Raw genomic sequence first — 27029 nt, forward strand, 5'->3', positions numbered from 1 at the left:
TGCTCTAGTTATAGGGGGTATTATAAAAAAAAGAAGAAGCAAACAGTTTGAAATGGCAAGCCGTACATGTTTTCAGTTCAAATCCAGCCCTGGCAAATTTTATATAGTTAGTTGAATGGTTTCTAGCCAAATCTAGCCTAGTGGGTTGAGATTTGGTGTTGTGCCAGATTCCCATGGGTAATGTACCAACTGCCACTAGAAAAATAGCATCAATTACACCTGTAGTTGACCTTTCCAGCATTAGAACCAAAGCCTGAAAGCACGTGGAAACTATAGGTCCTTTCTTATCACTGTAAGAATATCTGTCAGGAGGTGCTGATGGTATTGTGTTACAAGACCTCAGCTGCTATTCCTAATATTTTCTTTTATTGGGATTTTAATCTGCTTCCTCTGTTAAGCATTAGATTTTCACTAGAAAGACCAACTGTGGGGCCAAGTTACGACAGCATGACAAGATGAGCATCAGTAATTCTTCACGTGCGTGCTCTTAGTTGTTATAAAAGAGGAATAATGAGAGTTTTTTCAGCCACCATAAAAGAAGTTCAAGATAAATTACTCAGTAATTTCAACAGACTGTGTGCATGGCACCAAGAAAAGAGCACCAAAACCCATGGTATTATATTTTATTGGTTACATACTAATTTTGTTATGTATCTGAAAGCCAAGTTTGTGTGTTCAGCTGTGAATTGAGAATACTGTAATGTTAATATCCCTCAAGAACTGATTACAGTGTACATCATTCTGCATTCCTGTGGACTGGAAGACTTGTTAATATATTAGCATTTTCAGAAGACTTTAAAGATTACCATATCTGTACTGTAATATAGATATACCTACACCTAAAGTACCTATGAAATATGGAATGATGAATTTTCTTACATTTGTCTGTGTTTACCAGTGGTTGAACGTTTGTTATGGTTGTCATTTGTTTTGGACTTTCTATTTTATTTCAGTTTGGTTTTTTAAAGCACCTCTTGCTCTCTGTGGTCGAGATAAAGCCATTAGTGGATTCAAAGCCACACTATGTTAGCGTCAGCCACAGTAAATAGAGGTGGTGGGTTTCTTTGGTTGGAGACTTTATCATAGTGAATTAAGAGATTAAACTAGGAGGGAAGGAATAATTCTGAAGATTTGGGGCCCAGCTGGAACAATCTGTCATGACACAGAAGGCAGGAAAGGCAGCACCTTGTGTGTTCTGAGGTTCCAACAAGGTATAGGAAGTTTCTGGTGTCAGACTTCAGTGTTGCCCTGCCTAACTACATATAAAGAAAGAAGTCCATCACCACATGGAACTTGTTGGTAATAGGGTAGTTGAGCTTGATGTAGGTAAGGAGATTCTGTCTGGTGGGAAGGAGGGGAAACAGATCAAAATAGGGAACTGCAGGATGCCATGGGCTGCTCGGTGCCAGAATGCATGAACCTGAAGCCTTGTGAAGGATTTGCTTTCCAAGCCAATGTTTGCTCTTTTGGTAGTTTATCAAACCAAGTGACTCTCCCATCTTGGTTGTCTTCTCCCTTGTCGGCAATAGAGATATCTAACTCTCAGTCTACACCGGATGTTGTGTATTACTTGACTTTTGCCAGGAGACAGACAGTGACATCGCAGTGTTGGTAAAGAGCTATTCATGTTTGTTTCTGATACTGACTTACATTCTCAGTGCCAATGGTTGTAGCACCGAAAGATACTGTGAGCAGTGCGCAGGCATCGTGCTGTGTCTTCAACCTTTTCATTTTACTGCGTTGTGAGTTGTCAGTATAGTATTTGGTAAATTATGAGAGTTTGTGTTCTCATATTTCCTTTTTTGTTGACTATATAGTTTTAAATTGTGGTTGAAAATCCACTGGTTCCTAATTTTGATTACTAATCACTGTTCAGTGTCATTACCAAAAATCCTAACTGTTAGTCAGTTTTTGAAGTAAAATATTCAAACCCACTAAAGAAATGCAAGTAATTTGAAAGGGCCCAATCTATTCATTTCTTCATTTACTTGTAAAGCTGTGTACAATGTATCTGATGTCTGCATGGGAACATTTATAACTACTCTTTGAGCTGATGAAAGATCGTTTGAATGTGCATTTGCAAATTATAAGAATGCTGAAGTTATTCATGTTTAGAAGAGAGTAGGTGACTCCCAAATTTTATTATTGCTACAGTACCTTTTATTTTATAAGTATTTTCTTAAGCAAAAGGAGAAACAGGAAATGTGAGCTGGATAGGTGGTGTGAGAAACCTAGTGGGTTTGGACAGTGGTAATGAAAGAGATTCCCTTAAAGCTGTGTCTGTGGGATGCCTCAGGGATTACATCAGTAACATGCCGTAGTAGAGCAGAGCACAGCTTTTTTGTTTCTACTGCATTTTGTTCGGTTGACATTGCCATTGGTGGCTTCTAGGATTCAAAAGCTTTGCTAACAAAACCCCAACTAAACTCGAGAAATTTCCCTAACCTTAATTGGCGATAAGTGTTTAAACTCACTCGGATTTAAATTGATCATACATGGAATGTATCATCAGGCATGGAACTTTATTGGGTGTATGTATAAAGTCAATGTGGAACTGTAGAAGCTTAAGGACTAATCGAAGTTTATGTATGGTTATGAGAAAATTTTCTTTTCAATAGTGCTGCACAGTCAAGGTAAGATTGTCATGTGGCCTTGGAGATCAAGGGTTGTTGTTTGAGGTCTAGGCAGAGGTCTCTCCTTGCACAGTCACACTTTTCTACCTGTACAGAGTCAGGAGGAATAGTGGCAAATTTGGAACCTACTGGGTAGTTTGAAGAGATTTTTGATCACTGACCCCTTAGCAGTGGGGTCTGTAGTTTCCCACAAGAAGCAGAATAGGATTGCTTCAGCAAAACTCTTTTTTTATCACTGGAAGTAAGGTCCAGGAGGTTTTTGTAATATAGGGATGGTTATTCATAATAGTACTTCATGGTGGTAGCAACAGGGGTTTACCAGTCAAACTGATAACACAAGGACACAGCAAAGACTGTGCTGGCAAAAACAACAGGAAAGACTTTTGGCAGCAACACTGTGTAGTGTCAACACAGGGTTTTGGCCACTGAAGATCCAGTCAAGGCCTTTTCTGGAGGAAAATATGTATGTGTGGAAGGAGTTCTTAGTTTTCTGCTGAAAGTAGCCATTTGATTTTATCTTTTTTTCTTGAATTTTGTTTTGAGAAGCTGTTTCTGAGAAGAGAAAATTTGTGCATTGTTTTATATTTAGTTATGGGCATGACTCAGGAAATCAGTGTGGAAGAGCACATTTTATACACATAATTTAAATAACACAGTTACTTTGGTAAGCATTACACATTGCTATCTTGGCATAAAGAACCAAATATGTCTTAAGAATAAGTAAGAAGAATGGTGTGAATAAATGCGTTAATCTTTGGAGAGATCAACTTTGGTCTCCAGTGTCCTGTTAATTTAATTTGACTCATTCCACTATTTAGACTGCATAATTCAGACTGTAAACATTGTGTTTAATCTCCTACATTTTGTAACACTCTGCAATATGAGCCACTTTTTCAGTATTGAACACATTATATTTTTAGTGTTCCTACTATAAAAGTACTTTTTAATAGGAAGTCTTTTTCTTCTAAGCATATAGTATAGCAGGTCAAATATTTGTGAAGATAACATATTTCACTATTTCTATGCCCTTAATATCATAACCCTTTTACTAGCTTCTTTGATTTTTTAAAAAAAATACTGTCAGAACACTGATTTAAATAAATAGTGGACTGTGGTTTCTTCAGTTTCATTAGAATAATGTACTTTTTTTCAGGTCTTGGGGTGCTTTTCTTGGATATGTTATGTAAAATATTCTTTTTCATACTATTTAAGTGCATGTAAAAACATGAAACTGAAGCTTATGAAGGCAAGTAACTGCGAAACTAAGTTTTCATTTAAGAGTTATAGGTATCTTTATTAGATTATAAGAAAGTAAGAATAAATGAAGCTTTTTATTCTGTAAATTGAGCAGGTTGGTTCTGACAGATTCAATGTACTGATTTAATGAGTTTTCTTATATGGTTTTTTTTTGTGTGTTGCTTTCTTTTTTGTAGCGCATTCTTGTAATTCATATGGAAAATAAGCATTCTGACTTTCCCAGTGTCTTTCACTGCTAAAGGCCATGCTTTAAAGAAGCTGTAAATGGGTTTGAAGAATAAGCTTAAGTTTTGGGATCGGAATAAACAGAAAATGTCAGGTTTTTATGCACGTGTACCACAGTGCAAGACATCAAAACGGAGTAAATACCGTGAATGTTCAGCAGAGCTACCATGGAAGAAGTATCTTTCTTTCCAACTACATGAGATAAAGGAAATAAATATGCCAAAATGACTTGTCAGAGCTGAAAGACTATATGGCAGCCCTGTTTTCTCTTTCAAGGTAGTTTAATTCTTATCTGTATCACAATATTAACAAATTAATAACTGGATGGAAAACTCTCTTCCTTGACATGCTGAACTTTTTGAGACTGCATGACTTTCTGCTTAAGAAGAAGACAAATACTCAGTTACTGGTTTTGTCATAAACTTGAGTGTTTTTCTTTTGATCTCATTAAATGCCCTAACCATTGGACTACTGATTCTTCTTAGATAGACTTCACTGTACAGACTTCACACTTGCTTTGGCTATGAATTCTGTACTTTTCCTTGAACTTTTTTTTCCTCATCATGAAGTCCAACTTTCTTCTTCCAAATTGTTGTTAATCCATTACAGCTAAGGTACCTTCATTGCTGCAGGAATACCTACATATGGTGTGTTATATTGCATCTCCTTAGGTTCTGAACATTTCAGTGCGTTCTTTTTTTCAGTTATTTAGGAGGTTTTGTAATGTGCCTTGCATGTTTGCAGAACAAAGGAATGATAATTATGGGAGGGTGCATCTCATACCGTCACTTCATTTTCAACAGCTGAGAATAGATGCTGAATTTTCACATGCAAATTGTGTCTTTAATATTATGTGCTAGAAAACAGGCCCTGTTTAGTAATTTACCCTATCTCATGTGGTCCAAATCGGTAACTATCAATCTCTGAAATCTGTCTCCTTTCTTTCACACCTGAGTTTTCTCTGCCTTGTGATCCATTTGGCTGATTCTAGCTCTAAGCCATAGTGCAAAGTTTGTACTTAAATGGTAATTGGAGTAATACAAATTTTTTATCGTAGTTTCCATCTATAAAGTGAGGACAGTGTCACTACCCGACTTACAGGAGAGTTGTAATAATGCATAGTTACAGATTGTGAGGTGCTTGGGTGCTATAGTGGTACTGACCTCATGGGTCTAGGAGAGCAAATAAGAGAACTGCCATTGATTTCATAGTGCCTAGATTTCACTTAATCTTTTTAATGAATCAGACACATAGATTTTGTTTGTTTGTTTTAGATTTTCTGGTGTGTGTTTTTCTGCAGGAAATTAAGTATGCATTTAATGGTGTAATATTTAAATATTAACAATTCCATTGCAAAGCTCCATGCTTATTGCTAAGCCTAAGCTGAAATCTTATTTGAACAAACTAGAAGCTCTTTGTTCAGTCTTTCAAGGCAATGCTGCATTCTAGCTACTGGAATCTGGAATTCCTGTGCACCTGTTTCTGTCTATTGTGCTGTTACAGAAACCGTTGTGAATGATAAACATAGGAGACAGATTAGATGTAATTAATATTAATCAACATAACCATTATTATTGCAGAAACTTGGACAAATTAACCCTCATAGCAGCCCTAATGAAAGCAAAATCTGATAGTAAAATTAATCAGTACAAAGGAGTGGCACAATATGTGGCCATTCTTACCAGGAATGTTAGTAATACATTGTGTGGTGGCACTATCATCTATCTGTGATATTATATATGTAATTAATAGTAATAAAATATAGTAATCATAATAATAATATAAAAATCTTTTAAAAATCTGTTTTCCTAGCAAGGATCTTTGCTTAAAATTATTCATCTTAATTCATATGCTTTAAGTTCCTAATTTAAAATCATATAGCTATTTAGCAGTAGAGTGAGTTACTACAAGAGCTCTCTCTGTGTACTCCTGGTCTTACAAATTTATCAGCGAAATAAATTGGATGATTGATTACAGGAAGTAAGAAAACACAATTTGTCAATAGAAGGTGAGTCTTTCAGGTCCTTTAGTTGTGCTAATATGAAGAATGTATAAGGAGGGATGGGTCAAGAAATTTAGGACATTAAACTGAAGTCTTGGAAATACAGATTTGATCCCTGCTATTCTAACACTTTGTGTAACCTTTGCCATGTCATTTATTCTTCATGTGCCTAAATTCTCGTTGTGTTTAGAGGGTAATAGCTCTGCTATGCTGAACACGGTGTGACAGTTATAAATGCTTTAAAATTTTGAGTCCTTGGGATCCTGTAGCATTAGGAGACACATAAACTAAGGGATGTGATGAGATGAAGGTAGAAAAATGAAATAGAAAATGAAACATTTTGCTTGTAAAATGAACTGTTCCTGCTGATTTCATTGGAGACAGGTTGGGGTTTTCTTGTGTTTTTATGACTTTAAAATCTGTTGTCACCAACAGACTGCTACTTTGCAGGTTGTCTGAGGGGAAGAATAAAAATTTTGAAGTGACAGGGCATTGTTTTCCAGCACTCTACTGTTCCATAAAAGTTTTATTTTTCAAGCAAAAATGAATGAGATTTTAAATTTGAAGAGTTTTGGCATACAGAAGGGTTTGTAGGTTCGACCTTTATATGTGTGTTTAATTTTGGTTTTGTAAAATAATATTTGTAATCACATTCTTTCTGGTGGTGTTAACTTGTCTTTTTGTTATATAACAATTATCAGATGTTTCTGGATGAGTTTCATGATCTAAATGTCACCATACCTGATGTTTCAACAAATAAGAGAGTTTTAGGTAGGCAGCAAGTAAGATAATGTTTCTTCTAGTGTAGGGTATGAATGCTGTCACTTGGATTTCAGGAAATAGTGTTGGGAAAAATTTGAAATTACCCTTCCTTGGGGTGAGATAAACAAGACATTTAAAGATTATCTCTACTTTTTGAGTATTATCTATTGAAATAAATAAGTGCATCCTAGAAAAAAAATATCTTTCTCTTATAAGGTAGTATTTTCATCTGCGAGTCTTATGTTCAAAATAAACGCAATCCAACTGTGATATAAGCAATGAGTGGCTTCAGCAGAAGAGTTATCCACTGCCTGAAGGGTGACTGTAGACTAGGATTTACTAAGATTTCAAACCAGTTAAGTGGAGTTTATCCAACTACTGTTCATTGTCAAAAGCTGTGTTTTTCTACATTATCTACTTAATCCTTTACACTACATAGGTAGCACAGTAACTCTGCAAAAGTAACCATGCTTTCTAATTGGATTTTTTTTCTTTTTTTTTTCTTTTTTTTTTCTCTCTCCTTCTGACCAGAGTCTGTGTGTATTTACACCACCAGGAGCTAAAGAAGGACAACCACGGCTCATTCCTGCAGGGCCCATTGCACATGGCACTACAGTATCTGCTTATGTAGCCAGATCCAGAAAAACGTTGTTAGTAGAAGATATTTTGGGGGTAAAAAGCTTTCCTTTTTTAATGAGATGATTACAGCATGTTCCTAGAATGACTGTTTTGATTCTGAAATGTTTATTGAGATGGATCTGTAATGATAGAATTTACATCTGTCTTGCTACCAAGAGAATAAATTTGAATTTGGATTAGCTTGATGGAATCATTTCAGAACATCTCTTTTATTCTTAACTTTAAAGATCTTTTTATTCTTTTAACATTTTTTTCATTGTCAGATAAGGGAAGTAATGGTACCATAGTCACTTGGAGATTAAAAAAAAAATAAAAAATCAGTCAAAACTGCTGTCCTTCTGGTCTTGAAATACAACTTCTGCATAGTCAATCAAAGTTTGATTTAATTATAATGCAGGGTGCACACTGACAAGAATGTCAACCAGAATTCTGTTTATTAGACAGGTTTTTGATCTCTGCTTACACCAACACAAAGCTGGAATTCTTATACTATAATAGTAGACCTACATGAAAGGCACACTAATGTAACAGATATCAAAATTCAGGCCTTTTTCCATGAAAGGTTTCAGAAAATACTAAAGTCATATTCTGATAATTCTTGGCACTCTGCACATCTGTCTTTTTTACTTTTTTGAAAAACTTCATCCTCTAGTCACACCTATGCAATTGTATGAAGCTGTTATTTAAACTGTACTTTATGAGAGGGTTTTATGCCCAACTGGTTATGAGAACATCAAGGAAATTTAAATTCTCTTCTCTCTTCAGTGTTTTCTATCCTTTTGAGGTCTGTCCAGAATAACAATCTTTGGATACTGTGGCCAAAATTGGATATTGCTGTCTCTATTTTAAAAATATTTGTTAAAAAATGTATGACCTTTATTGAGCAAACCCGGGCTGTAAACAAAATACCAAATGCCTAATGTGAGTACACTTAAACAGAACCACAAAAACAAAAGGCAGAAGCTGCTTTCCCTGTAGTAACAATAAATGCTTTCTATGCACCCTGGACTATAAGATTTTATACATTAGGTTTTTTTCAGACACATGTAGGGCTTAATTTGTTACTGGTGATTTCCAATTAATATAATGATATCCTTTAATGCTTGTTATATGTTGTATGTATATATATATGTTGTATGTATTTGATGATGTATTGTGATTTACATTCACAATAAATTCGGGAGGTGGGGGGAGTGGGGAGGAGTTTTGAACTTTGTTTGTTGGTTTACAGTATCAGTGGATTATTGGCTGAGCAGGGAGATTCATTTTGGTGACATGATTTGCATTTGTGTGATTTTAGGAGCATCACAACAGTGAAAGGGAAGCACTTGCAGATAGATTTTCCAGCCATTTTTTTTTTGGGGGGGGGAGGACAGAATTAAAAAGTGAAAGCAGGAGGCTCCTGGGTTTTTTTGCTCCTGAAGCAAAGTGTTCCCCACTCATTCTTGTTTGTCATTTGTTCCTAGCCTTTCACATTGATTGTCATCTTAGTAAATAGGTAGAGATTACTTGATGTTTTCTTTGAGAAAGGAGCGATTTTGATCAGCCTTGAAGGAGATTCTGTTTTTCCTAAGCACAGCCTGCAGGGAACATCTGGTACAAATCAAGTACTGAAGGGCCAATGTGCAAAGAAGTGGGTCTCAAATACTTTGCATCTGCTATTTACTGCCTTATCAATTGCAATATCCAGGTGGTTTCTCAGGTCTTTGTGGATTTTCCTACATGGGGAACCAAAGCTATAAAGCCTTGGACATTCCCTATGTAGATTAAAAGTTACGCATTTGGACCTTTTATTAGCAGCTGGTAGGTTAATTTTAACATTTATTCCTATAACTTCTGCACTGGTTTATTCAGGATGTATAAGCAAGGGAAGGAGGAAGATTCTTACTCTCATGCATACGTTTTTGGAAACACAATTTTCTCCTCAGGAGTTGGTTGAGGATTATAACTCAGTATAACCTAAAGCCTTAGCCTCAGGTTTTGATTTTTGTTCCCTTGCAAGTGCTGCTGTCTGCTTCGTAGCACTGAAATCTGAGCAGTCCACTTGATGATTACAAATGCTTTCTCGTTTTGTTTTGGGTTTTTTTTGTGTGTGGTTTTTTTTTTTGGGGGGGGGGGGGGTGTGGGGGCGTGGGCGTGGGAGGAGCCGGGGGTTAGTGTTGTTTGTCCAGGTTTTTACTTAATCTGGACCGGTATTAGCAATGAAGTGACGGTTTTGCTGCCTGTGACATTATAGAAAATGTATTATAAAAACAGACCTAAAGCTGGGTCTAATATCACAGCTAGTCCAGACTTTACATCAGTAACCTTATTAATACATGTGAAGTAATGCTGAGACTTTTTTTATTGCATTGTTTTAGTAGACGTCTTAATACTGTGTGTAAATTATGCTGAGAGATACGAGTTTTAGTGAATTTTATCATTTTCCTGCAGATCTGATGAGCCAGGAGAGGGACGAAAATGTCAGTGTATCTTTCACATTAATGTTATGATATTTACATTTTATCAGATTATGTTTACATTTTCTAGGATGAGCGATTTCCCAAAGGTACTGGTCTGGAATCAGGGACTCGTATCCAATCTGTTCTGTGTTTGCCAATTGTCACTGCAATTGGTGATCTAATTGGTATCCTGGAGCTTTACCGTCACTGGGGCAAAGAAGCCTTCCACCTTAGTCATCAAGAGGTGAGTGAGCTCATGCCCAGCCTTTGCCCGCTTCCCCACAATGGCCAGAACTCCAGCTCTCCCCAACTTTCTTCTCTTGCTCTTGTCGTGTGTATTTTACCATTTTCATAGTTTATTTTTCCTCATCAGCAAATGTTACTTATTGAAAAAAGCAGGCAGTGATGTGCATTTCAGTCACAGGAGGTAAAATTTACATATACAAGTACAGGGACACATCAAGAATCTCACCTTGTGTTCTTTTGTGGAAAAACAAGTTGAAGATTTCTTGATTATAAGCTCAGTATGGAGTTGTTAGTGAGCTTAATGCAGAGCATTTGAATGAAATGTAAGTGTAAATCAAATGTCAAACAGTATACTGTTGTTACAACGTTGCAACATGATATTTTACAGTAGGGTTCTTCTCTTGCCATGGCAAGTCTCAATGCTAGGTCTCACAGGAGTGGAAAGTGATTTTATTGTAAAACTGAAGTGAAGCAAAAGAGATTTCATATATTTGCATTCACATTCTTATGGTGCACATGCTCTCAGACACCAAGATGTATGTGTCCAGGTGGTATTTCCAAGAGTTGTGGACAAAGATGTGTGTATCCAGGTAGTCTTTCCAGGATGCTTTGCAATGGGAGGACAGAGGATGAGGGCTGGTGAGTCCTTATGTCTCCCAGTTTCTTCCTAGGTTGACAACCATCTGTTAGTTTTGAGTCAGCCTTTTCTTTAGCCTTTAGAAGCTGATGTCTTGTCTATCTAGCCTGTTCCATCTCTGTGAGTCATCAAGTTTTACTCACGGTCCTTTCTCTCCTGACCTAGTTGTCCTTGGAAACTGTGCGTAGCTGTGCTGCTGCCTGGATGACCTGCTAATCTAGGTGCCATTCGTAATGCTCTCTTCTGCTTTTTCTTTCCTTCTGATGCTTCCCCATCCAGATATTCCCATTCATAACTGTCTTACGATTTCCATGACTGATCTCTACACTGTATGATTTACTGTATTTATATAAGGTCCGTGTAGCTACATTGTCTATACAAGTCCATTTGTCAACCCAAAATTATGAGTTGTTAGCCAAGTGCAAACAAATTTGAAAATGGAGCAAATATGTCAAAGGCTTTTGCTGTATTAAAGGTGCTAGAAGTGCACCTGCATGTCTAGGTGAGGATCCTTGTTATGTCCCATCTACACACTAAGATGGTTCTCACATGAAGATGTGCCATTCATTTCTCTTAGTACCTTTCCCCAGGGAAGGGAGCCTGGACACAGAGGTTAGGACAAAATGGGGTGAGTTCTAGTCAGGTCTGTTGTCTTGATAGCAGTACAAGAAACACCATGGAGCAATTTAACTGTACTGAACAGGAATTATTCTCGTGAAATGAACAGAAAATGTGCAGACAAGAGATATTAAAGCTAGCTGTGCCAAGGAAGGAAAAACCAGCGATATTTGTCAATTGTATATTCTATTTGTCAGTAACCTAAGTAGCCTAGCATACATGGGATGCTCATATACATATATATTAGTTGGGCAGTCAGTGTCACTTCAGCCTCAGTGTCACACCTGGTATTTTTTCATTGGTAAGTAGAGGTTGTGGTGGGGGACCGGATTAATATGGCAGTGCCAGTGTCCCTGCTCACAGATCAAAGAACAGGCATTCAAGAAACCCCCAGACTTTATTAATTCTGCTGCTTACACACAATGTATTTACTTTTAAAAATTGTGCTTATTACGTTAATCAGTCTGCAACTCAGGTAGGTCTTAGACATGCATTGTTCTGTGCAAACATGAATATTTTTGTTATATGAAATACATTCTGTAACTGAAGTTCATGAATGTTCTACTTGGAAAAGATTAACTGCTAAATAAAAGTATTTTATCAGTAAACTAAAAATGTTTTAAGGTAACTTTCTGGGTGTTCTAAAGCAGTCTTTTAATTTTCAGGTTTCAGAAAGCCTTTGGATACCATTAGCAGTTTTTATAAAATGTGTAAAGTGTGTTCTGCTTAAAAAATGTATATATAACCTTAGGAGGGTATGCAGCGGCAGACCTTTTGTACTTCTGTCCTCTGTTCCTATAAAGCTCCTGTGTGTCAAGGACAGGAGATTATGCATGGTAGCACATCTTAGTTAACTGCAGTTTACGTGACAGTTGTTCGAAATGTTGCCTGGAAACTGTCATACTTGAAATATTAGTCTTGAGCTGAGGGATCAGGTCTGGTTCTTCTGCCACCAACCAAAATGGTAGTGAAAGGAACTGCCTGTTTACAGCTGGAAATAGCTGTGGCTGAAGAGATACAGCCCCGCGAAGATGTAATGGGGTATCTTATTTCTATGGCAGATGTCTTTCAATAATGTACATAATGTAATTTTTAAAGCCCTCGGCTTATGGGATTTTTGTTTTGATGTTGTACTTCTGAGCTGATGGGTTCCCAATACTGCTTCTGAAGAGCATTGACAAGCATTTTGTTGGTACTGATTTTGGTGACTGAACGTACCTTACTAAAATTGCAACGCTTGCAAGTATACCGAGACTTACACAAAATAACTGTCTTCCCACAAATCGTTACTGCCTGCCTGTCTAAAACAGCTGTCGGTTACTTGGCAGCTGGATAGAGAAAACAAACACGTAACTGATGTGCAGTTTTCAAGGTTTCCTCAGAGTTAATTACTACTTTTTAATTTCAGGTTGCAACAGCAAATCTTGCATGGGCTTCAGTAGCAATACATCAAGTACAAGTAAGTGTGGGTGGTTTTTCATTTTCATTGTGTAGCCATTCTGCCAGAAATTGATTAGTAGGAACATGGGTTATGATCAAATTTAAGTGGAGGTCATTACTAAAACATTGATTCAAACTCCTTCTCTGCAACTGAGAAAAACACGCTAACATTTTTGGTGTTCATGGAGCTAGTTTTCCTCACTTGCAACCATGGATGAAATAAATTAAACAGTATTTTTACTAAGGGAAAAAACCTTTAACAAAGTAGATAATTGTTAAACCAGAATTATGGCAACTTGGCAGTTTTTTTTTTCTTGTAAGAAGGCACCTGCTAGACCAACTGGTTGGTTTCCTCCTGCTTTTGGTATTCATTTTGAGATTATTAGGTGTTGCTGCCTAAGCCTACTTTAAACTGCACTTGCTAGCTGCTTCGTGGTCCTGTAACTACTCCCACTAAGGATGCTTCGTGCTGTCCCTTGTTGAGTGCCAAATGAAGCTCCACACAGTGCACGCTGCTCTAGCAAACCCCAGCAGCTTTGCTAATAGGTTTTATTACTTCAGTTAATAGAAGGTGGTAATGCTGTAATGAAACATTCCATCAACTCACAGAAGATGCTAAAATAGTTTCTTCTGTCAACTCACAGGAGGGAGGTCATGACATTCTTTTGTTCAAGGTGTCTTTCATACACTTGGCAGAAGACTTGCACAAAGCTTCCTGCTTTTCTTTTCTAGCTTCTAATATTTGCCACCTTGGTGCTGGAAGTCATTGACACTGGAATGGTCATTCACCCTGGCACATTTAGGCGGAATTAGCAGGTGTAGACTATTGTAGGCTGGTAGAAATGCAATTGTATGCTGTTGTAGCTTCACTTTGTAACAATGACTCTCTTTTTAACTGAGAAGTCTTTCACACCTAACAAAACAAAACAGAGAGTTTAGTTTAAGCCTGTCCATTGGTCACTTTTGTTTCTCTCCTTTCTGCTAAGCAGAAAGCATGCCCTTCCCAAGTTTTTGTGTGAGAAGAATGCAGGAGTCTTGATCTGGCATTGGGCTGTACCTACCAGACTCAAAGCTGGGGTTTAAGAAGTAGTGTCTATCAAGACAGTGTACCTAGTTACCTAATTATATGCAAGAGTAAGGCTTCTGTATATAGCCATCGTGTTTTGCATACTTATTTATATCTGCTTTGGACAGATAAGATACTACTAGTTCTGTGTGATATTTTGTTGTGTAAAAGGTACAGCAATAGAGGCTTCTTTTCTTTTACTGACCTCAGTGCTTGCTCTAGTAACATACAGGTGTACAGTTGTACTTTAGATATGAAGTATGCAATTAGATGAAGAAAAAACACAGTTCAAAGCTAGCTTCATCTAATACTTTGCTTCTAGAATGTAGTATGCAGACTATTTTTTGTGTTCATATTCATGCTGATTTCTCTCAAAGTTGAGCATGCGTCATCTGCTACTTAGCTTACTTAAACTTGTCTGATGTCAATCTTCAGTTGTGTCTACATGCTACTTTGCAACCTGGAAAAAAATGGTAAAGGTAAGGTAAGGAAGAAAGCAAACCAAATATTTAACATTCTCAGAAGAGCTGAGGGTCTGGATAAGGAGGTGTCTTTAAATTGGTTTCATAACCACACTCAGTGGCAGCCTTTGAGGCAGCATGAACAAATGTAACAACTAACATTTATAAAGAGACATAAGCTGTTACTTGCATTTGACTGACAGTTTTAAGTCAGCAGCTAGACAGCTAAGATTGAAGCCCAGCACACAAATCTAGCTTTTAATTTTATACAGTGCTGTAAAATATGTATATACTAGTAGTGGTATTTATTTATTTTTTTTGTACAAATTAAAGGGGTAGGCTGTGCAACCTCAGTATCCCTCTAACTTCATTGTTTTTCTGGAGCAAATGATAACATGATTTGTGCTTCTAGGTGTGCCGGGGCCTTGCCAAGCAGACTGAACTGAATGACTTCTTGCTTGATGTATCAAAGTAAGTGTGATTTGCACTATAATCTCATCAATTTATTTTGATGAGTTTTTCTAACATGGCTCTTCCACGGTTCTTTGGGCTACCACACGATTATTCTTTCCCTGCATTTTCTGGAGGCTCTGTTTTCATTTTCAAAGACTGTCACTGCATGTCGTATGTTTTCTTTTAATTTTTTACCACAGTAAATGCAGGATTAACTTGAAAACAGTAAGAGTATGAAAGCTTGGGCTTAGACTTGGAAAGTCAGTTTAGTGTCTTCGGTGTTCTACTCTTCCTTCATCCTTTTTTCTCTGTTGTTGTTATTTGCGTATTTAAATAGAAGAGATAGCCAATCAATTAAGACAAACCAAGTTTACTTTTGGTAAATCACAGTTAAGGGTGCTTAATGGTATGTTATCGAAGTAATTGGTTGAAGAATTTCTAAGTCCATCACAAAAGACTGATGATACTGTGGACAAATGAAATGTCTTGGAGTTTTGCTGTTACAAACACTTCTGTGGGTCTTGATGAACAATTCTCAAACTGATGAGATTAGAGAGAGTCCAAGATTCCTATGCCATTCCTCAGGAATGCAGGCAGTGGAGTCAACCCAGCTGGAATGGGGAGTGATACACCGCAGGGAGGAGTCTACTTCTTGCAAGCGGGCAAGCTGGTTGCATCCAGATTTTTTCCTAGCTCTTTTCCTCAGGGATAACCTTTTATTTTTTTTCCAGCTTAGGTTCAGAGCGTGTCTCCTAAAGGGCTCTCTCATCATTCCCTTGCCAGAGCTACCCACTTACTACAGTGTCTTGACAATTATGTTCGTTTCCAGAGTGCTTTTATGTTGCTAACATCTGTACTGAGCTATTTTACCAGAGATCTCTGGATTAATCTACCCAAATTAATGGGTTGAAAATTTACTTTTGTTACATAGTAGTGAGAGTGTTTCAAAGAACTTTGAAATTATTTTAATTTTTGAAGATAAAAATTATAATAAATACTGCAAATATTTAGTATGTATGTCTATAAGAATATACTTCTCATACAGCATTATCAATTGCTAGAATTGTTTAGTATTAACATAAAAGAAACCCTATGTTTTAAGCCACAAAATTTGGTATCATTTAATAGCAACTTTATGCACTTCATGTAGGTAAAGACTTGCACTAGCAAGAAAATAATTAGTTTCCTCTTAGAAATGGTCTGTACCTTTTCCTTACATGGAAAGAGCGTTTCCTATTCAGTGAGGAAATTGTTAGTATGCAATGTCACCGGGACCAGTTCTGTAACATTTTAGAAAGAGCATTATATGCAGTGCTTTACCTCTTCATGTCCCTGACAATGTAAGAGCAGTGTATTATAGGTTTCCTTTCCACTAGACACAAACAGAACTGAGCTGTGTATATGTTCAAGGCCATGGGACAATATCTTTCTATCTGCTGGGAACGTTGTAATCCGAGGGTTATTAAGACTTGGCATGTGGAAGATTTAGACTTCTTTTACTAATAAGTTTGACCTTTATCTTTCAATGTTCTTGACTGTCCTTGGACAGTTACCACTTTGCTTCTGAAACTGAAATTTTTTATTTTTATTTTTTTTAAGTCACAAGATCAGTCTGTTTCTGCAACTTCAACATGTCACACCAGGATTGATAGAGAAGACTCATGAAGAGTTTTATAAATTGTTGCCTTTTAAATAGTGATAAAGGTTGGATAATATGATGTGAATTTAGCTGCAATACATAGTTTCCATTAGTTCTCAATACATAGTCCTCTAAGCACAAACCTAATGAGATATTTTAAAATCATGTAGATAATACTTATTAGCAATGAAATAACTTTTTTTTTTTGTTTTTAAATCTTTTGGATTGCTTTTCTTTTCCTTTTTACTTCTCATCCTTTTAAAATGATGAGTGTGAAAAGGGTGCCAAAGCATTTTGGTACATTTTTAGTGTTGCTCAGCAGAGCCTGTTCAATCCATGGTAGGCAATGTTTGGTGATCTTTTCCTTTCTACAGAGAAAATTCTGCATATTATAGAGAATATTCTACAATTCTGTCATTGTCATTAAAGGAACAGAGCTAGGGCCATTTCTCAATTCCTTTGTGCTATAGCAAGCCAGTCGGTGATTTTCACGGTACAGAGGTTTGTCCTCACCCATTCAGGCTCCACTGTTAAGTGGTTTTAAAAGAAGAGTGCAGGACAGTCGTTTGAGAAGTGTTTGACTAAATGCCGATATTTACTGACTTCTCTTTCTCTGCAGAACGTATTTTGATAATATAGTTGCAATAGATTCTCTACTTGAACATATAATGGTAAGTTGTCTTTTTCACTTCTAAGTTTATTAGTCTTAGTTATTAAAGCCCTTCATTCTCCTTTCCTTGAAATAAGACATTACATCATTGAAAAATAGAAGCTGTTTATAATGGACATGTATTACAAACAGTAGTAACATCTCTGGATGGAAGAAGATGGCAAAGGTCGGCTTGCTTTTTTTCATTCTCACAACTTCATTTCACAGCTTTCGTAAGTGACGAAACGTGATGATCTCTGAAATAAAAAGTTACTGTGTTTTAGAGAAGCTTTAAAAATTGTAACAGAAAGGCTTCTGTTTTTATTTCAACTTGTTGTATTAATTCCTTTTTCATAAATTCTATTTGCTACATGCTGCAAAACACTCCTGAGGAAGTTATTGTCTGTAGGAAGGACTAGAGGTCAAACATTACTCCTAGGGCATTTGTTCCATTTGCTGAATGCAATATGCAAGTCATGACATCCCTTTTGCTTTGCAGAAGTATTTACACCAATAACAAGAGTGACAGAGTCAGTCAGTGTTTTATAAAAAAACACTAAAGCCAAGTCCATTGAAATAACTAATCAATGGCTTGAAGTACAGTTCAGAAACAGATTATAATTTTCTGAATCAAGCTTGAATTCAGAATTATTTCCTGAACAGTGTTTACAAATACATATGGACTGGTTGTTCGTAGCACATTTTGAGTGTTTGATATATGAATTCTGCTATTTAGATTTAAGCACATTCATTGTGCTTGCATGCTGCAGTTCTTTTTCCTGAATGTAAATCTTAATCGGGTCTGTGATACCATTGTTTCAATTTGTGTAGACAAAAAATTACTCTCCAACAGTACTCTGGTACTTACTCCAATCTTCAAAGCTATATTCATGGCTAGACTATTCAAAGACAACAAACTTAGAATATAAACAACATTAAAGTGGTTTTATTTAGAAACTTGAATTAGTAATGGAAAATATTCTGCAGTGTTTTTCTTAGTCTAGTTAGTACACAGTCAAGAATTCTGCACATAGGACACGTTCCTGAACATTGACTTTTTCAATTTAAATGAACTGCTTAAAAATAGCTTAACATTTAAAAGAGCTCGTGTAATATAACATATGGCATTAAGAACAAATATTGATATTCTTTCCTGTTCTTCCGTATGAAGAGAGGTCTGGTGGAAAACACAATGGGCAGTAAAATATGCTTACTCTTTCATCTCCTTTTCCAACACTTGTCTACATCACGATTCTGCATTTTAACCTGCGTAGATGTTTCATATTTAGCTTCCTTTATAAACTGTAGCAGTTGACTGTTTCTTGGGCCAATTAATTAAATTACATGTTTGCACATTTATTGCCATTTTATGGGAGCGTGATTTTTATCGTTATGTGACTTATTCTGTGTCTCTTAGTGATGAAAGAGTGGAACTCAATTTCACCTCACTACTTCACCCTTTAGTGATTGCATTTAAAGTTTTATTTGTTCCTGTAATAATAAAGAAAAAAGTACAGGGATTTTAGCATTCTTTTGATTTTTATTTTCATTAAAATCACTCAGTTAGTGGCATAAGGGTGTTTTTGAGTATAAATACAAGGAGGGGAAGCAGAAGTTCAAATTGTCTTGCAAATTTTCTTACAATATATTTGAGTACTAGCAAGCTACCCAAAAGGTGGTTGCTGGCCTTCATATTGATGGTGCAGAACATACCTTTTGTATTGATACTCTCTTTCAGCCATTGGCCTGGATTTGAGCTAGGGCTTCAGAGAAGTAAGACTTCCTTATCCCATTAAATTTTTCACTCAATTAGTAGTGTTTAAACAGTTATTTTTGAAAAGCATGAGTCATGATCAAGGTAAGTTCTTGAGTCATGTGAATTAGAACACAAACATTTAATTGTATAAATTGAAGGACTCCTTGCTGTTGATTTTATAAAGAAATGTAATACACTTTCTGAACAGGTGTAGAGAAGCATGTACTGAGCACCTTGTCCTTTTTGGCACAGTTTGCATTCACTCCAGTTTGAGCAAAGGAAAATATGGTGCGAGTGGTCAAGATGTTTGAACTTCTTAATGCTCTAAAGTGGGAAATACTTCACAAAAGTTACCTCTTAACTTGCAGTCTCCCTGACATCCTACTGCTCTGATGAAGCAAAAATGGAGTAGAAAGTGACATAATCTTTCCAGCCATAGATTCTGTTGGTACGGGAAGGCCCTCCAAGCTCTGTAGAGTTGGCCTAGATCATTTCTGTGCAGTCCCCATTTCACAGCTCATATGGCATGGGATTAGTCTCCCGACTAATGGTTTATAGTCTCATAGGTTTTTTTCTGTCAAGGTTTAATGTTTATCTCTTTGCATTAGTGTGAAATGAAATATTTTAGGGTTTTGTTTTTATTTTTGAAAGACAAGAGAGGAGGAGGGGGAAGTTAATTCATCCATGTGGAAGTCTTGAGAATTCTTAAGATGTGACCTGCACACCAAGATGTAGTTATAGCTATTATATACAATTTTAAAAAGTTGAGCAAGATCCACCTGAGATCATGCTCTACCATGCAGTTACTATACTTTCTGAACAGGTAAGAAACATAGGACATGTATCTGAATTGGATAGAGCAGATCCTTGCACCTGACTATACAGCATCTTAAGTTAACACAGTAATCCTTGTTCAACTTTGGTTCGCTCTTCCTCTTGTTCTCAGAAAGTCCATTGTATGTCTGAGCAACATTTCAGTGAAGAGCTGCTGTGTTCCTGGGACCAGATTCTGTTCTGACAATCAGTACTGGCTGGCAGTTAGTTTTGCTACAATAAAACTAGTTGGTTCAAAGCATGAAAGAGACTGTGCAAGTCTATGGTACTGTCTTGACTGTGGGTGATGCCATGTGGGCTTTTGTTAGTTCATGCAGAACTATTAAGCCTCAGCTTTTGTGCAAGAACTGTCCCCAGCTTCAGGAGGCTGCAGCCATTTCCTGGACCGCTGCACAGGGCAATCCATAAGGACACTTCCAATAGTCCCTGTTTGTTCATTGTTATGTATTACAGGTGCATTTAGCTTTTTAAGAAACAAACACTAGCCTCTCTGTTATGTCTTCTTTTGTAGGATATTTAATAGCAATATATTTGCATGGAAGATAAAGAGAAAAAAACAAAAATATTCTTAGGTCTTGCTATATTCCATCTATATAAAATCAGGTAAAGGTGAATAATATCCAGACGCAGAGGGAGGAAAGGTACCATTTTGAAAAGCATCCCTTGTACTTGAAAAAGAGTGTAGTAGGAAAGCCTTTTTTCTTTTAGCAAACATTCAAGCCTTTAAAGATATTCTTGCATTTCTCAAAGAGAGAAACACTGTAATTTACAACAAAATACTGAATAAAAGACACATTTTCCTTTTTAGTTATATCTTTAAAGATTACTGTGAAGGTGGATGCTCCCTTAAACAGATTTTCATACTGGATGATTCCTTAAAACTTTTGTCTTCTAGGGGCTTATGTTTGTATCAGATAAATGACTGAAGGTAATCTAACTCATGACCATTAACTCTAGTTTTGGTATTTTTTGTCTATAGATATATGCAAAAAACCTGGTGAATGCAGATAGGTGTGCACTCTTCCAGGTTGACCACAAAAATAAGGAGCTGTATTCAGACCTTTTTGATATTGGAGAAGAGAATGATGGGAAACCTGTCTTCAAGAAGACCAAAGAAATAAGGTAAGAGTGCTAGCAGAAGAATGCATTTTCGTTGTAACTTTGGATGTGCAGGCATTTTATTACCCAGTCTCTGTGCCTATCTGCAGGTACCCTGACAATACTTGTCATACTGTGATATCATTCCCACCAGGACCCGCCTCCAGAAGGTAGTACTTCTGGGAATGACATTGCAGTGCCATCGAAACAACGTCTCTGAAGCTATAACGTCACTCCTGGAAATGCCGTCTTCCGGAGGCGGTCCTTTTGGAAATCATGTTGGGGAAAAAACAGAGGTGTTCTGAGGTAGGTAAAGGTGCAGGTAAAGGTGCACCTAACCCGTAGTCTGCCAGTATGGGACTTTTTTTCCCCAAGAGGAATTGAAATTTGTGCAATTCAAGCACATCCAAAGCAAGGAAATCACAATTTGTACTTCTTACAGATGGATTAGGCATATGTAGAATCTAGTACGGACTCATCATTGGTTTTGAAAACTTCAAGTCCAGTAATTTAGTTTTACTTACTCTTATGTGAATTTAGAGTATTTTCAAACTTTTAAATAATTGTGATTTTGAAGTATGCTTGAAGTGGTGAATTTGAAAATGTATATGGACTTGTAATGAATACATAGGGTTCTCTGTCTAAAATTGATATGTATTTCTGCTTTGTGTCACAAGTACATAATTTTTACCCATACAGACATTTTTTTAATGAAAGAGGCAAAACAACAAAGTCATTATAATGTTTTCCACTTTTCAAAAATTGTGAATCCTTAGTAGATACAGATTTTCAAAGACACGCACAGGTTTTAAACATGCAGCTTCGTAAAAAGAAAGAAATGTATAACTTAATATTCTGCACTAAAATTTTGTTAAAATACTTAGCATAGATTTTATCAGATTTTTTTTAATTTCCTCATACTTTAAAGTTCTGGGCCAATACGAGGTGTGGTTCATATCTTCACTTGAACTCCTTTAGACAAACTTACTTCCACTTACTACGTTGTCTAAATGAGAATGGAAGGAGTCAAAAAATTGGTGCAATTTACATACTGACAAGCAAGGAGGTGGTGTAAATTAAAGAAGGTGGCTTGCTTTAACATACGCTTTCATACTCCTTGTTAATCGCTTTTCTTGCTTATATCTTTCTGTCTTCTCTGTATGAAAATTACTGAAATGTTGACTTTGAGTGCAAGGGTGTGAGCCGTTTCTCAGGTGCTGTGTACTGAAAGAGAAGTACAACTCAAATATCTGTAAGAAAGTGACACTGAGTCAGTCAGTAATCAGGAAGGAGCTTTAAGTTGGTGTGATGTACCTATCACAAGAAGCAGCAGAAAAAAACAAAAACTTAAAATCAGGTGTGCAGGGTGAAATCCTGTCAGCTTTGTCAGTGACTTCTGTGGGGGCGGGATACTAGCTGGGTACATTTAAATTTGAAAGTGTTCCACATGTGATCCTGTCTACTTATTTTTCTCCACAAATTCTTTTGTGCTTATATGTCATAACTGTTTTATGTCAAGAATTTGTTCTATGTCAAAGAATTAAAAATTTCCTTGCAAGACAGATATTTTTTTTTTTTTCTGATTTAGCTCCAGAATATATTTGTTGTGTTTAACTTTGTTGTGGTGATTAAGGGGTGCAGTTTGTACCATGGCATTTTTAGCGTTTCATGAGACGAAACAAGATGATTATTCTGGTGTACGTGGCAAATGTGTATAATATTTAGCTTTGAAGTCTCCACTGGTCTTTTTCCAAGTTTATTTTACCAAATCCACCTGCCCTTCCTGAAGAAACAAGCTCCATATTGCATATGATGTGTCTAAAGAAACAATGAGTACCTAAAAGTGATGATAATTTCGATAGCTTGTAAAGGTAAACACAAGTCTCAGGTTCTGTACAACTGTCATGTTTACTCGGCATAACCCCCAGGGTTATAGAAGACTTTGCATTTTTGTCACTAAAATGGTCATATTGTGGCATTTTTTGTATTAAACTATGTAGTTATGTAAAATCTTTTCAAAAGTATCTGTTAGTATGTGCTTTTGTATTTTATTACTTACTATTAGTTATTCTCTTATAAGGTTTTTCTCCTAAAAGCATTGAACTGACGCTGGTTGTGAACAAATATCCCTTGCTGTGCCCAAGACAGACTCCACTGGAAAAATATCTTTCCAGGTAGATCATGTTGTGGCTTATGCACATCTTTATTTTCTGCAGATTTTCTATAGAAAAAGGAATAGCTGGTCAAGTGGCAAGAACAGGAGAAGTCCTTAACATCCCTGATGCCTATGCAGATCCACGCTTTAACAGGTAGGATTTTGTTCATGAGAAGGGAAGATAGCTCACCAAAACTTTTACTTAGATTTCATATTAGGATGCAGTTGTGCAGCTGTGATCCACCGATGAGGAGACAACCTATTATCTATTTAAATACTTCAGCCATCAGAGATATTTTTAAGATACAAATAAAATGTATTATTTTTACCAAATATAAATATAATGGAGAAAAATCTAGTTATTTTTCCTGTTACAGAACTCTGCCCAGTTAGGTAGACTGCTGCTGATTTTCTTTTTTAGCCTCCCTCCAATCCGATTAGTTTCAGGGGAGAAAAAAAAAGTGTTCACTAGCAAATACCATGCTTAAGTACCTGAATATATTCCTTGATTTTATAAGTCAACTGACTGTACATTTGAGGAAGTATTCATTCTTTATCTTAAAAATGGAGACTTAAAGGATTATAAAATTCTATCTTAATATGACACAGTAGATGGAAATATTTCAGAGCTCTGGAGGTGAACTTCTGCAGATACGAATTACATGTACTTTAAAACCATTTTGTATATTGTGGATCAACATTTCTGAGAGTCAAGGAATAGATATTAATTGATAACATTAACTATTTTCTTTTTTTCCTTTCTCTTTTCTGGCTCTGCAGAGAAGTAGACCTCTACACAGGCTACACAACCAGAAATATCCTGTGCATGCCTATTGTAAGCCGTGGAAGTGTAATAGGTGTTGTGCAGATGGTGAACAAAATAAGTGGAAGTGCCTTCTCTAAAACTGATGAGAACAACTTTAAAATGTTTGCAGTCTTTTGTGCTTTAGCCTTACACTGTGCTAATGTAAGTTTTATTTAAATTTTTGTAAGCTATTGGTTATAATGGGAAGACTTGAAATCCTACTTAAGGATTTTGATGTTCTACGTTATTAAAACGATTCATAAGTTTGTTCCATTGAATTAACAAGGAAACAGAAATCATTGAATTCTTTGCTGAATAATTGTATTTCCAGAGAATGATAAGGAAACATTTGATGCTTTCTGAAATAATTGTAGCCTGGATACATCAATTTCTTGTAGCTAAACTGAGAGAGCAAGCTCTGAAATGTGAATGATACCTGTCTGTCTTCTCTTTTCCTTTAGAAATTAAAATTCTTATCTATTTTTATAAATTCAGATCACATGCTTTACAATTTTAGCTGGGGGATGGAGATGTTATGTTTTCTCTCTATTCCGTACATTTAATATTCGAAGACGTCAATTTATACATTTATATGCTGTGCTATGTACTCATAGTTGTCCATACCTCTAGGTAAGAGTGAATAGCTATTTTTGTTTTCATACCATTTATCATCACAAAAATTACTATTCTTGTATGAAGTGTAAGCAATTTAACGATCATTACTACATAAGCATAAAAATGCAATAAATGAAAGAAAAATGCAATGCAGAAGAAATGTGTCCTATTCATGACAAGTAAGATACAACACAATGCCAGTTAAGCTTGGTGATTTACATTAAGCCATTTTACCAACATTATACTGTCGATATACTGGGGCAGCAAATTTTACTAACAATTACTTAAACTTGCTCCACATGACTCAAGGCAAGTAGAAAGGCCTGCATAAAAATGAAACTTGGGACCATGCAATCGCTCAAGTATGTGTGAGTTCACTCTTTTTAGATGGCAAATGTCGCCACTCAGGGCATACTGCTCCAGAGGATTATCTTTGCTATTAAAATTGTTGTGTCCTCACTTTACAAACCATGCCATGTCTGCAATTGCTATCTGAACATCTCAATAATTAACTGTACTTATTTTTCACAGTTATTGCATAGTAATGTAGGTATGATAAACGTCTCATATACTTTTTACTGTGCCTAGGTAGCAGTTATTTGTACCAATTAATGACTGAATTCATGCAGTGGCATAAAATATGAATTGTGCCATTACCAGTTTTCTTTCTGTTAGCATGCTGCAAGGGACTGAGCTCTGTTTCTAATGCCTGAGCTTTGATTTTTTATTTTTTTTTTGGACGAGCTTAGATGCAGTGAAAGATCAGCCAAGCCTTAGATGTTTACCCAAGTGAGTAGATGCCGAATGATGTGATAAAGGCCCTGTTTTCCAGAAGTACTGAATTTCATATAATCCATCACTTTTCTAATGTGTGAAGATGAGCAGCCAAAAGCACTAACGATTTTGCAGATGTGTATTTTCAGACTAATTGCTTGAATACAAGAAAGAAATGTTTCTTCCTTTATTAAAATTTTACATTAATGAATGACTTCCCTTTTTCAGATGTACCACAGAATTCGCCATTCAGAGTGTATTTACCGTGTAACGATGGAGAAGCTATCCTACCACAGTGTTTGTACAGCAGAAGAGTGGCAAAATCTCATGCACTGTACACTGCCTCCACATATTTATAAAGAAATTGAACTGTAAGTATTTTTCTCATGTAGCGACGTTGGCACCTTGTGTCATTCTGTGGAAAAGATGATGTGTCTTTTTCTTTCCCCTAGCTGTAGTGGAGCTTTGTAGGAAGCACTTTTATTATTGAACTGTCCCAAAATCATAGGGGTTTATCTCTGGCTTTCTTATACTTACTTATACTCGGTGACCTGTGAACAAAATTTATAAATCGAAGATGTAAAATAATACCTATCCTCAGGCATGGGTAGCTACAGTAGTTGGTTTAAGCATTAGTTTATATCTAAGGATGGTGGAGATGAGCTTGCTTTCTGATAGTCCCAAGTCACCAACATTTCAGAGCCAGAGAGGAGGATGAGCTGGAACATCAGTAATTAATACCAAATGCATGATCTCATCCCCTTGTATATGTTTTAGAATAAAAGATTCAGCTCGTTCCTGGGATTTTCTGGGTAGTGTGTTTCAGTTTTGGGTTGGGCGTTGGGTTTTTTTGTTTGGTTGGGGGTTTTTTTAGTGTGCATGTGTTGCGCATCTGCTTGTGTTTCTTGAAGGAGGGGAAAATGGATACAAATCTCTACACTTCCAAAGATAATTTAAGGTTATAAATCCCAAGTGCTACAGTTTAGAGCTGCAGCCTTAATTTGGATGAGGACATCCCATACAGCCTCTTAGGCTTTCTCTGAAATAATTTAGTTACTTTCAGCTCTCGAGGATCTGCTATGTGCTGAAGACATACCTCTACGTGTATTTTATCAGTCAGTCCCCGCTCAGCGCTCACACAGGGAGTCATCTCATTTTCAGTCACTGTTTCTGGCCCAGGACAATAAATTACACTGTAGTGACCAGGTGCCTAAAGTCAGAACTCTGTGATATAGAGTCACAAAATCTAAGTTGTCTTTGTGAACGTAGTCTCCGGAGCTTGCTCGCTTCTGTTAGGCACCGAATGTTGTAGCTGTGAGTGAGCAAAGTATGCAAGTGTATGCTTAACAGGGACGGGATACAGTTAGAGTTCATTACATGCTGAAGTGATTTGCTTGAACGCCAAAGTATTAGCAGCTTGCAGGATTACACCCTCATAAAGCTTATTCTTTGCAATACAATTTCTTGTGCTTTTTAGATATTATATAATCCACCTCCTCAGCAAAAAATACTTTTTCTTGCAAATATGACAGATTTCATTTTAAATTATATTAACATCCTTTAGTTCAGGCAATCCGAATACATTTAACCATTTTCCAAGCAGTTCAGCTACCTTCAGCTCTCCTGCACCTGCTGTGCTGTTCAGTATGCCACGTATGTGCAAGCGTTTAGCTGGGTTCAATGGAAAGTAAATAGAAGACTTGCAGCGCAGCAGGTGCAGGGAAAGGGGTTAATTAATAATTGAAGGACAAACAGTTCTGCTGAGTGGGTCCCTAATATTAGGCCTAAATGTTGATGTTGGGAGAGGGGAGAAGCCCTCAGCTA

General features: G+C 36.5%; 1 protein-coding gene across 1 annotated transcript in view; it reads left to right on the plus strand.

Annotated features, from left to right (window-relative positions):
* PDE10A (phosphodiesterase 10A) overlaps positions 1 to 27029 on the plus strand; it is a 194471-nt gene that overhangs the window by 136786 nt on the left and 30656 nt on the right. The window contains exons 6-14 of the mRNA XM_056344009.1: positions 7411 to 7551; positions 10048 to 10203; positions 12869 to 12919; positions 14840 to 14898; positions 17139 to 17190; positions 20738 to 20880; positions 23073 to 23165; positions 23792 to 23978; positions 25434 to 25576. Of these exons, the coding sequence (XP_056199984.1) occupies positions 7411 to 7551; positions 10048 to 10203; positions 12869 to 12919; positions 14840 to 14898; positions 17139 to 17190; positions 20738 to 20880; positions 23073 to 23165; positions 23792 to 23978; positions 25434 to 25576 (1025 nt within the window). The remainder of the gene's footprint in view (positions 1 to 7410; positions 7552 to 10047; positions 10204 to 12868; positions 12920 to 14839; positions 14899 to 17138; positions 17191 to 20737; positions 20881 to 23072; positions 23166 to 23791; positions 23979 to 25433; positions 25577 to 27029) is intronic.

This window comes from Falco biarmicus, chromosome 6, assembly GCF_023638135.1.
Source record: "Falco biarmicus isolate bFalBia1 chromosome 6, bFalBia1.pri, whole genome shotgun sequence".
In the NCBI taxonomy this organism is placed as follows: Eukaryota; Metazoa; Chordata; class Aves; order Falconiformes; family Falconidae; genus Falco; species Falco biarmicus.